Here is a 12,988-nt window from a genome sequence, read left to right as displayed (position 1 = left end):
GGCTCATTCTCTCAAACGCTACTGCAACACATGAAGCCTTTACAACACGGATTCAAGCCCCATTTGTGAAGGAAGCTTGAAAACGATTGAGCATTTGTTCTTTGTCTGATCTTGGACGAGGTATGTTATGTATGGTTTGGTAGTGAACTTTCTTTCAAAGTTGACCCATGCAAAATTACAAGCTTCAAGGATTGGTAGGTTTACATTACTAACTCTAATAGTTCGTTTTCTGATTTAGTTATAGCACAAGTGCTGGTTGCTTTGGTTAATATGGAAGGGTGGGAATGATTATTTATTAATCATGAAAAGTTAGAACCTTCAGCAGTGATTATCAATGCAAAGAGTGAAATCCAAGAGTACTAGGCAACTTGTATGATGAATGGGAACCATGAAGAGGCAAACCAGCAACAGCTTGAGACTTGTACCTGGAAATTTCCACTAGCAGGTTAACTCAAATATAAATATGATGGTGCTTTTAAGCCAAAGACTAAAGTTGAAGCAATTGGTACTCTTTGTAGAAATGATCTTGGTGAATTTTAGTGGGCTTTTGTTGAGAAAATCAAATCTGTTTCAGCCTTTATGACTGAAGCAATGGCTTTTAAAAAAAGGCAATGATGTTAGCCGTGGATTTAGGCAACGATAAAGTAATATTCAAGAATGATTGCTCTAATTTAGTCAACAGTGTGAATAATTGCCGCTCTAATCTTAGCAATTGGTTTTGTTCTAGTGTGATTCTTGACATACTGGACTTCTTGAGTTCCAAAGTTAATTTTTCTATTTCTTTTGTTTAAGAAGGCTCATCACTTGGCTGCTGGCTGCAGGTGAAGGTAAGCAAATGCACTTTCTCACTTTGAAAAAAATTATAAACAAAATATGTAAAATTTACAATTTTACATCCCTACCCTTGATATTTTGCAACCTCAAAATGAAATAAAAAATATTTGGACCAAAAAACTTGTTATATTTATAATATTTTAATGATCCGGATAAAATATGAATAGCATATTTATATAAAAAAATCTATCAACTCGTTCAATATAATTTTTTAAAAATAAAAATGATGATTTGCTTATGTTATTATAATTTTAGTCATTGTGTAATTATTATTTTTAATTATTAAATTAATGTTTTTAGATAAATTAATAATCTTTCAATTAAATTATCTAGCACTCTTGGCTCCAGGTTTTGGCTCTACTATTGGCTGTCAATACTTGTAAGGATGTGTGTCCTTTTAGATGGGTGAATACACCGACACTTTCTTCGTCGAATACATTGGCTGTGGATGTCATGGAAGCCAACATGCATAAGGATTGAGGAATCGATCCAGAACTTGGGTGATAGAGTTAGCGTGGCCTGATTTGCTCCCTTTTCTGCTCTACTCGCGTTATTTTCTTTTCGTGTGCTTTTGTTGCTGTTTTTGTTTGGCTGTATTCCTGTTTTTTCAGACGATGTTTTGACCTGAGGTCATGTTTGGTTGTTAAAAAGAAATAAAATGAAATAAAATGAACTGAAAAAATAATATAAAAATAAATTAAATCATCTTTTTTTATAATAAATATAATAAAACTCATTAATATATATTATAAATGTGAGAATCATTATACATTTCAAAAATTTTATAAATCATAATTCTCAACCTCGTAAACTAAATTACTTCCTTCCTTTATGAATATGGATCACCATTCCTTTTGATTATCTCATTTTTATTTTTATTTTTTCAATCCATTTCATTTCATTCTAATAATCAAACATGACTTATGTGTTTTCAATTGTTACATTGAAATATCCATTTGGCCAAAAGAAAAACAAAAGAAAAAAAAAACATGCTTTAGTCCAGCTTGCTTTTTGAACTACAATTGTAGCTCTAGTGTTTATGCAAAGGTTTTGTAGTGTGTTTTTGGATAGGGCTTTTGTCATTTCAAAAACCCTTTTAACTAGGGTTCATTTAAAAAATGCATTTAATTTTCAATTTATTAAAAATTCATTTGTCAAAAACTCATGTGTCAAGAATCACCTTGATAAAAATTAGTCATTATAATGAGATTTGTATTTAAATAGTTTAAAAGATATATAATCAAAAAATACTTTTAAATGTATAATTACTAAAGAGAATATAAATTTTATGGTATTCAATTTTTGCTATATATAAAACTTCATTTATTGAAGAAAATATATAAATAATATAAAATTTAATATGGCAAATAATTTTATATGATAAAAATGTGAAAAAAAAATTACATGTTGAATAACACACACACACATATAATAAAAATTGTATATAATGTAAAGTTTGATATGTTGAACAAAATATTATATAAATAACTCTAAATGTTATAAAGGAAATTTAACGTGACTAATTGTTCTGTCTACAATGTAATCTTTAATTGAATCATGCATATTATTGATCTCTTTTAAATAGGCTATATTTAGAATTGAAGATGAATATACATACTCAGCATTATCTTCATCATAATCAAAACCACAACATGGGAGAAAAAGTAGGTTAAATTTTTTAACTCCTAGTTCACGTCTTGACTCCCACTTTCAAATATAAAAGCAGGTATTTGTTATGTTGGGAGAATGCACTTTTCAAGTCCTCTTGATGGACTTCTGAAAATAGCGTTTTGAAGAACAATGGAATCAAACAAGCTGAGTAGAAATGAGATCCACAAAAGGACTTTCAAAATTCCAAACGCTAAAACCAAACACCTAACTTGCTTTTCTACATAGGGATATAAATATCAATTTCTTTTCTCCACATCATTGCAAAGATTTAGAGGGTTTTTGGTTGGAGGGAAGGGGAGGGATTTTGCCTCCCCGCTTTGTTTGGTTTGAAAAATTAGAATAGAGGGGAGAGGAGATTTTTTTTTTTTTTTCAAGTCATCGTTTGGTTGGAGGGGTTCCCCTCCCCTCCCTTCCAAAATCTTCCCCTCCCCCCCAAATTGGGGGATCCCCCCTCCCTCCCCTCCCCTCCCTTTCCCTCGAAACAAACAAAGCCTAAATCTCCCCTCCCCTCTAAATCCTCCCTTCCAAATTAAGGGGATTAGGAGGAGAGGGGTAAAATTTTTCACACCATGATCAATCTGCCTTCCGCGATAAGTTCAAAAAATGCATATACACTTCTCCATTATCTCAACACTAATAAAATGAGGGTAAAATTGTCCATATATAATTATTTTCCCCCTTTCTAAACCAAACAAGGTAACATCAAACCCCTCCCCTCCCCTCCATTAAACCCCTCCCTTCCCTCAAACCAAACACACCCTTAATGTGCCAAAACTATGCTGGGAGAACAAAAAAAAGTGAAAGCAAATGGGGGTGCCTCGGAAGGGTTTAAAATCATCTCATTTTCAACTGTGAATATCATGATAGGATAAGAAGAATTATAAAGTAAAGGACATACAAGAGGACTCTAAACTAAAAACAACAGTGAACTTTGAAGAAAGTTACCAAAAAAGTAAGGGAATCAAACTGTATTCACAGTATCAGCTAGGTATCGCAGTATGCAACCGAATCCTGCCTTCTCAGTCAATTTTTCATGAATCCGAAGACACTGGTCGCATGTTGGTCGATCTCCCGTCGCCAGACCTTTGTACAAGTACCTATTTTAAACAGTGCAGGCAATGAACAAGCAACTTAAGAGAAAATCCAAAATGCGACATTCTTGAATGTAGGTGTTCCCATGCTTTATAGAACCATTTATATTCAAAAAGTGGCACATAATACAAACACAAGTATGGCAAGCACTTTCATGCTGCATGCAACTTACCCATTCTAAATTCTAAGCAGAACAGGTCTCATGGTATGTTTGGATGAGTGTTTTGGAAGCCCAAAACGCAGTTTGAGGGCCAAAATAAGTTTGAAAAATGTTGGAAACCAAAAAACACCTCAGTTACTTGCCCCGGAGCCCAGACCACATGGCCATGTTGCATTTGTTATTTCTTGCCACTCGTCCTTTTGTGCCCAGTATCAGTTTATGAGACTCCAATGACATCTCAGTTTCAGGTTTCCACATTTTTCAAGGAAAAGAGGACTGTCACGGACCCCTAACTCGTATTAAAGGGCATTAAAATTAAATTCCCCTCGAGAACCCCAGAGATGAATTACCAACCATATTTTCTAAAGTTATTATTCATGCTTTCTAAATAAACTACTTGATCTTCTAGATATTATAAGAATCTTCTAAATTTGTAAACAACTTTGAATGAAAATGTCCTCGTAGTACTACATTTGGAACATCAGGTATGTAATTTTTAAGGAGCATGAACGATAATTTTACAAACCACCAAAGGTAACTTATTTTTACGCTCATTGAGAGGAACTTTCCTTTTTTAAGGTCCTTATAAGTCATTAATACAAGTTATGGGTCTGCGAATGTCATTTTTTCTTTTTCTAGAACACCAAAAGGATATTCAGGGGAAGTATTGCAAGAATATAAATACAATGCAAAGCTACAGTTATGGAAGTTTTGTTGAATCAGGCAAGCCTTATCCAAGGACCACAATAGTCTTCTTCAAGCATTATGTACTTGGCATAAATCATAAGGTTTCTATCGTATATGATTCTTGGGTGCATAGGATCACTGTTTAGGCCCCAAGGATTCTGACATGAAAAAGAAATTTGCTGATTTTAGAATCACTACTCCCCCAATAAAGCACCGAAATAGGATGCAATTAACTTATTTCAAAACCCTAAGATCTTTAAGCATACTCTCCATGACTACTAATCAATGGCAAATAAAGTATAAGAAAGCTGTATTGCAATCAATTCAAAATTAATAACGGGCAGAAAAAACCACTTTGCTAGCTGGAAGCAAGAATCCTTCACAAGTATCAAACTAAAATCCACTAAAAGATATCAACTGGCAACAGTGCTGGTAGAAGAAGCTATGACTGCTTAAACACGAGATCTCGAGTTCAAATATGCGTGAATGCAGAAAAACGCCTTCAGGAGAGCTACCTCCTACAATATACAAATATTGAGACATGTATAGAATACGATACATATCTGATACGTCAATACTTTTATCTTTAAAAATATAAAATACGACATGTTTTCGATACGTGCATGCGTGCGTGCGTGCGTGTCACATGAACATTTAAAATATAATTTCAATTAAAAAAAATTCATATATCATATATATATATATAGTCCTCCATAGTAATACAAAGCAAAGTATAATCATTAATTATATTTTCATTCTATTTATAGCTAATTGCTTACTGCCTAGTCTTTGCTAATAGTTCCCTACTTGGAGATTATATGCTAAAAAATTATATTCCTACATTTTTATAATTAAAAAAAATTATAATTTTTATCTTTTTATTATACCTAGAATTTATTCTTTGAGAAAAATCTAATCTGTCTTTAAAAGCAAATTACAAAAATAAATTAAGAATAAAAAAGATTAACATCACAATATTTAACAAAATTTAGTTTCTTAAAATTAGATGTGAATTATCGGTTTTAAAGTATCAACTGATAATCTAGAAGTATCATATATGTATCAAAAATTAATTTTTTTAAAAAATTAAAAATAATATGTCAATACTTTATAGATACATATTGAAGAAGTATTGATAAGTATTGGTATCATACATGATACTCGTACAGATACGAGAGGCAATTTGAAATATCAATGCTTCATAAGCTACCCTCAATTGAGCCTGAAAATACTCAAATCTAACCTAGCCAAATAGCTATATCAACAAATCCACTAAAAGATGAAATTGACCTCTTAATCCAAACAATAACATCAGAACAATGAAAATGTTTAACAAAAACATTTCATAACTTTTAACATTGACCTTATTAACTTTGTCAGAGTATGGAAACAAAATGACACTAGGTGATTGAGACATAAATGATTAGGCAAACCAAAAGTGAGCAACACACTTCAAATCACAAAGGGGCAATTGGTTCTAGGCCGAACTTCAAGTGTAGATGGTATTTACTCTTTACAAATTCCTTTATCTATAATCTGTAAGTTAAAATATTTCACAAAAATATATAGGAATTATATTTATGCATATATTTGCAGCTTTTCGACATCACCCTAATCCAAGAAATATGTAGCAGTATCCATAAGCTTTTCAGAAGAATCATTTGCAAATTATAAGATTCTAACTAGGGATTGCATTGAATTTGCACCTTCAAGGCAATGTCAAAATGCCGATCACCATGGTGGAATGGCATGGCAGCTTCAGGCCTCCCAGGTATATAGCCCCCAAGGTGTGGCAGCCTTACTGGTTCCATGGTGGCCAATATGGATGCCACGACCATTGCCATAAAATATGGTGTCAAATTAAAAGTGCAAGGAAGGCAAGCTTCGACACATTTGTCCCCATGTTTTATCTTACCTCCAGTAAATGGACCAGCTGTTTTATTGGTAAGGTAGCATCTTTGATGGGCCCACTCTTACATGGAGAACATGACAGGAGAAAGAATAAAAGTGGGCTAGCCCACAAAAGCTAGTCCCCAAATAGCTCGTGATGAGACAGAGAAGGGAATAGGACAAAATTAGAATAACTAACAAGGATGGGAGGAGAGTGAGAAGGCCTTTGAGGGTATATAATGAGAGGTATAAGCGTTATGCAGGAAGGAAGAGTGTGTGTAAGAAAGTCTCTAGCCTATTAAAAGCCAGAGGGTATTTTCATTTGCTATTCTCTTTTCCGTGTCTGCTGCTATCAGTAATCATCTGGGCTCTAAATTCCCAATTGCAATCCTGTAAGGGAATCAACTCAGTTCTGGTATGTAAGTAACACTAGAATTATGGCCATAAGAGTTACATCAGCCTCCTAAAATATAGCACTTAGAGTACCTTTTCATAACTTGTGGTTTAAGTTTTCATAAAAAAAAAAATAATAATAATAATAACTTGTGGTTTAAGTACTTTGCCCTTAACTCTCATGTTCAATCTATTATGTTGGTTCATGTCATTGGTATGCACATAACTAGACATGTTTTCTCATAAAATGCGTATGGTTTGAGAATGAGTCATGATATTCATGGCTCTTGAATACTACAGCTTATTACAAACTCATATATATTGATGCTATATTGATTCAAAGTTCATTTTTCAGGTTCTTTTCAACTTTTTCTCTAAATCGTTCAATTTATCATTCAAGACTGTACCCATATAATCACCCTGTGGACTGTTATCATGATGCAATTATGCCAGCATGTTTCTGTAAGATTATACTAACTCATTATATGTATTATGATTTCCAGCTGCTACTGTTTTGGTGTAGCACAGGTAACCGAGGGAGGTTCAACTTCAGCGAAGCAGCATGGTATGTACCATCATACCTTTTATTTTCCTTTTGCAGGGAAAATGCATAAGATTCAAATATTGCTGTAGCAATTCACTGTCATGCATTCTTAAGCTATTTTTCTCAATTAAAAATTCAAATGCACACTGCAGATTATGAAAAGAAAAGCAAAGATACACAGATGGAAAATTCTGGGGGAACCAAACTAAAATAATTGTTGACTAGTAATTGCAGAATGTTAAAATTGTCCAAATAATTCATTATTCCAACATAAAAGATATTGAACTCAAAATTCATATATACAAAGATGTAAACAAATCACTCTATCACTTACTTCATTAGGATGTCATAGTACTCAGGGTCCAAAGAAGAAAGCATCCCATCCACATCTTTTATAGCCATTAAAGCTCTATGTACCACAATCCAATGTGCAGACTGCAAATTCAACAGCATCATATAAAAAGAAGTTTCAGGATTAGGAGCACACGTTGATCAGCAAAATAAATAGTTCAAACGATACAGAAGGAATCTAGGGCGTGTTAATTTGTCTACTTATTATCGTCCTCAATACCATATGAAATTCTAAAATCGAATGGACTTAGCCGAGTCAAAATTCAGGAAAGCAAGCAAATCAAATTTTAAAACTTTAGACACTTATCGTTCAATCATTCAAGAATAAGATGTTCCATTACAATATAGCTTAGCTCTGAATGAAAATTGATCAGGTCTCTTTTGCCTATTGAGGTTAGCTTAGAGATAGCAGTATGGCAAATTCACACAAGAATGTTGGTTTATATTCGTCTTTATGAACCCCAATGAACATTAAATTTTTGAAGTTTGAAAAAATTGACATGACTCTTTTTTTTTTTGGGGGGGGGTGTTGGAGGAAAACCTTGCAACGTTCATCTCGGGTCATGGCATGAGCGCCTTCAAGAGCAGTTTTAAGTGCTTCCACTGGTTTGTACCTGAATTTGCATCAAAGATAAGAAATTATGAAACATTTGCGTGAGAATAAGGATATATGTTACGGTTCAATTGACAAAGAGCAGAGAAACAAAAGACGAGGAAGAAGCCATTACTGTTTGAGTAAGCTTTCGATCTTCCGAGTTTTGTGTTCAATTCTAATCATAATGGCCTCCGCATTATCCGCTTCAACAAATCCTTCTGCTCCTGCCATTTCCTCGCAGCAATTTTCTAGTTCTTCTTGAGAAAAAGCCTCCTGTAGTCTATCCCAAGGCTTTGTTTGGATATATTTAAAATCAAAAATCAAAATGGTCTGCCCAAGGAAGGAGCAAATCAAAATTAAGACTTTTGATGACGGGGTTGCTGGTGGATCTTACGATGTCTGCAGTATTCCTCGCCCCCTGCCAGAAGCTGCCGTCATGGACGCCAAGAAGAGAGGAAAGCGAAAAAAAATTAATGGAAAAATTAAATAAAATAAAGGATCAAATATGCAAATATCCCTAAACTTTGATCTAATTGCACATAATTCCTCTCTTCTTTAATCGTTTAAATGACCTCCTCACTTTTTTCCCCCCAAAACCCTGTACCTTTAAAACTACTCCCCCCATTTTTATATATAAAGTGATTTTAATTAAATTTCATATATTAATATAAGTTTGTTATTTAATTAAATGCACATAAAAAATAATAATTTTTTAATTTTATTCCTAATAATATCATAGTTAATATTATGATAGTGGTAGGGAAAACATACATTTAATGATCTATTTCATTTTTCAAGAGAAAGATAAAATTGTTTAATTACTCAAAAAAAATTTATTGGCACCTCTTATATTTAGGAATAAAATAAGCTTTTAGAAAAAAAAAATTTATACATAAGAACGGAGGGAGTATGTTATTATATTAATAGAGTTTGTTATCATATTAATGAGATATACAAGGCACCTAACATGAAGAAAAATAGTTTAATTATTTTTTTGATACTCAAAAGTTTAGATGAGTTGAATTTTAAAGATAACCAAAGTCAAAGCATGCTGTCAAGTTTAAAGAATGCTTATAAAATACTTATAAATTATTCGCTATTAAGATCTTTATATCAACAATAAAATTTGATCATATGACCTTGCAAGTTGGTTGTCAATAAAGTTTTTACCAATTGGATCAACCTTTATTAGTCTATAATTTAATTATTTTTAACTCCACTTGAGAAATGTAACATCCTAATTTTAGATATAAAAAAATTTTATGAAATTTAAGTTAATAATAGAAATTTATATTATTTGAGATTATTCAGAAATAATAATATGGTTAGAAATTTAATTATGAATTAAAAACTTAGATTTAAAATTATATAAGAAATATTTTGTTAAGATATAATTTTAAGATTTAAAATAAAAAAAATTATGTGTGTGTGTGAGTTAAAAAAAGAAAGAAAGAAAAGAAAGTAAAAAAAAAACGAGGACACTGTAAAAGTCCCACATCGATTAGATGTGAGAAGGTGAGGTGCCTCCTCACATATAAAATGAGGAGACACAGGCGAGGAGACGCAGAAGGAAGCAAAAAAAAAATGTTTTTGCAATTTATGAAAATTGCAACTAATGGCCCAAGGTGCAATTTGTGAAAATTGCAAGTAATGACCCAAAGGTTTGAATAATTAAATTCAGACCTATAATTTTTTTAATATAATTGTGGGACCTAAAATTCTACTTTTATATTATTTTTCTCTCTTCCTCTCACGTTGCTCAGCGTCTTCTCGCAAGGGGGGATTATTTTCTTTTTCTTTAGGTATGCTCCAACTTTCCTGTTTAAATTAGCATTTAAAAATTTATTTAAGTACAAAATTAATTTTATAGTTATTTTCTAAATAATATTAGATTTCTAGTGATATGATTATTTTGTAGGATAGAGTAAATATTCTGATTAGGATTTTTCTATAGAATAGTTAATCTAATGATATGATGGATTAAAAATATACGTTAAAGCTCTTAGGGATGTAATAAATATTATAGAATATTTTCTTAAGGTTGAAACTCATGTTTAAGAATTTTTGAGTTAAAATCTAGATCTATATTGTTGAATTTATGTTGAATCTGAGATGTAGGAATGAACCTCTAATTATTAAATAGTTATTTAAGTATGAATAGGTATTTTTGAAGTTATAGAAAGGTGATTTGAGGCCTCAGGATAATTTTAAAATTTTTAATGTATTTTTGAACGAACTTTTAGAATATAGATGGATGAAATTATGATACTAGAAGTGAGTTGAGGCTTAAAAATAGTTTATTAGGGTACGAGAATTTTAGAAAAGAATTTAGAAAATTAAATGAGGCATAAAACTTAAATTAGTGTCAATATGAATTTTAGATATGAGACTTTCTAACTCTTTAAATTAGAGTTATTTATTAATTTCAATGTAAAATTAATATATAGTATTGTGAAATAATTATGTAGATTATATTGACAAAGATAGTGGTGAAAAAGGAGTTGTGAAGGGGAACTTGTCATTCAAGACACAAGGTAACCATTATTAATGTGTTGTGATGGGTGTGTTTGTGAATGGTTATGTGTTGTTTTATTGTTTGAAAAAATTATGAATTATTGAAAATAAATACTGTATATACTTATTTGAAATTATTGCCAAGTGGGTTAAAAATTTATTTTTATTTATCATGATGAGATATTATTGTTCGGATATATTTCTGTTTGGATATTTGAATGATACATGACTTGTCAGGGTATTTTAATGTATGGTGTTAATAGGAATTTCTGTTCGGTTAATTATTACCACGTGGTAAGCCCTCATTGGACCCAATGAGTGGCGTGTCGCTTGGTCCAACTCACCTTTGGCCGAATGATTTGGCGTCCGAGCATGGCGAAAGGAGGATATAAGGTGCAGTCATTCAATTAAATACTTGTTCGGTTTATTTGGAAATATTATTCGATTAAATGTTTTTGTGTGCCCACTTAGCAATCGCATGATTAGTTACATCTGCATGCATCATTACATATTAATTTTTGGTTACTGGGACTTGTAAGTCTCATTCCCCGTGGTTAACATTTTTACAGGAGCGAGTCCGGCCGAAAAAGCACCAGAGGCGTAACTTTGGTATATGAGACACCATCTTTTACGTTGCCTCTCATTTTGTATTATGCAATGTATCTTGTGCCAACCTAGGACATTTCTTATTTTAACAACATGTAAACTCTAATCTTTTTTATTAAATGCATTTATATGACCAAAAGGATTATGTTTGTCCCTCTTGATTCATGACCTGATTTAAATATCATACCATAAGGATCCTGTCTGTCCCTCATAATTCTAATTGCTTTTTGAGATATTTTAAGACTTGTGGTATATTGTCTTGGATGTATCATGATAGAAATTTTTCTACCATGATAAGGGTATGATAAGGGTTCAATGAAAAAAAATGATTTGTTGAATTAATAATTTGCGAAAAATCGGTTTGTAAATTTCAGGGTGTTACATATTGGTATCAGAGCATCATATTTTGAGCCTCTATTTTAGTGACACTTATTTAAACTTTTATTTGAAACTATTACTTGTGTGAATTTAATATGTATTTATTAGGTGTGGTGCATTGCATATAGTCGGTTGGCAATATACATTGTTATGGTGCTTCTCATTGTATGGCCATTATATAGTTAGGTTAATTTTATTATTTATATCTTGTATCCTCTAGGAGGGGAGAGAAAATGCCTGTTACTCGCGGTAACTTAGGATTCCAACATGAGCACCTACCACAACCACTGCCAAATGAGGAGCATAACTTGGTGGAATTGAGAATGCTTGTAAAAACATTAATAAACAAGGTTCAAGGATACGAACAAGAGTTGACGGAGCTAAAGAGGCAAAAGGTAGCTGAAAATGGAGATAGGGCTCATGTTGAGAGTCATGTGGGGCAAGGCAGTTCCTCACATCCTACCATTCCGAGAGATCATGAGTCTAGAAGGGAGGAAACTAGGCAGGAGGTACAGAGAGCCCCACCGACCATTACTGATGTGTAGGAAACTATTAGGAAGTTTAACCCTCCTACATTTGATGGTAACCTTAAACCATCTGTGGTAGAGAAATGGGTGAAGAGACTCGAGTCCATCTTTCGAGTAGTCACGTGTACCAGTAATCAGAAAGTGCAAGTAGCATTAGTGCTCCTAGTGAAGGGAGCAAGAGATTGATGGGAGACAGCAGGACACAGGGATGATTCTACACTCACATGGGAGGAATTCAAGGAAAAATTGTTCAGACATTACTTTCCATCAGAGTTAAGGTCTGAAAAGGAAGTTGAGTTCCATGCCTTTAAGCAAGGGAACCTCGATGGGGACACATTCATTACTAAGTTTCAGGAGTTATATAGATACTCCACGTACCTGCAGTATAGGGATGATTCTGAATGAAAGGCCAAGCGCTTATTGGAGAAGGCTAGACTAGAATTAAGGGAGCAATTGGCTCACCTGGATATCTGAGACTATGATGAAATGTGCATAAAATTGCAAGTAGTAGCTCGTAGTAAGAGGGAGGTTGAGAGAGACAAGAGGGGTTATACATATAGTAGACCCCCAACTTATCCCCGACCCACCGGAGGCATTATGAAGAAAAACCGTCAAGGTTCGAGTAGCTCATGGAACCAAGGAAGGCAGAAGGGTCCATTTCAAAAGGGCCAAGGACAGAGGAGCTATCATATTAGTTATCACGGGTCACAGAGGAGCCCAACAGTATCTACCCCTGCCCCAAGTAC

At 33.0% G+C, this 12,988-nt stretch overlaps 1 protein-coding gene across 1 annotated transcript; it reads right to left on the bottom strand.

Moving 5' to 3' along the window:
• Window positions 1-3,319: 3,319 nt before the first annotated feature.
• Window positions 3,320-8,658, bottom strand: LOC129290621 (actin-related protein 2/3 complex subunit 5A-like). The gene is made up of 4 exons (XM_054927449.1): window positions 8,351-8,658; window positions 8,164-8,236; window positions 7,606-7,706; window positions 3,320-3,602 (listed from the first exon to the last, which is right to left on the bottom strand). Exons 1-4 carry the CDS (start codon window positions 8,446-8,448, stop codon window positions 3,467-3,469), a joined length of 408 nt encoding a protein of 135 aa, XP_054783424.1. The 5' UTR covers window positions 8,449-8,658; the 3' UTR covers window positions 3,320-3,466.
• Between the last annotated feature and the right edge of the window lie 4,330 nt (window positions 8,659-12,988).

This window comes from Prosopis cineraria, unplaced genomic scaffold (assembly GCF_029017545.1).
Source record: "Prosopis cineraria cultivar Desert tree isolate PC_DT_omini unplaced genomic scaffold, ASM2901754v1 PC13, whole genome shotgun sequence".
In the NCBI taxonomy this organism is placed as follows: domain Eukaryota; kingdom Viridiplantae; phylum Streptophyta; class Magnoliopsida; order Fabales; family Fabaceae; genus Prosopis; species Prosopis cineraria.
The sequence above is the reverse complement of the archived record's forward strand: the minus strand, read 5'-3'. Positions and strand labels throughout refer to the sequence as shown.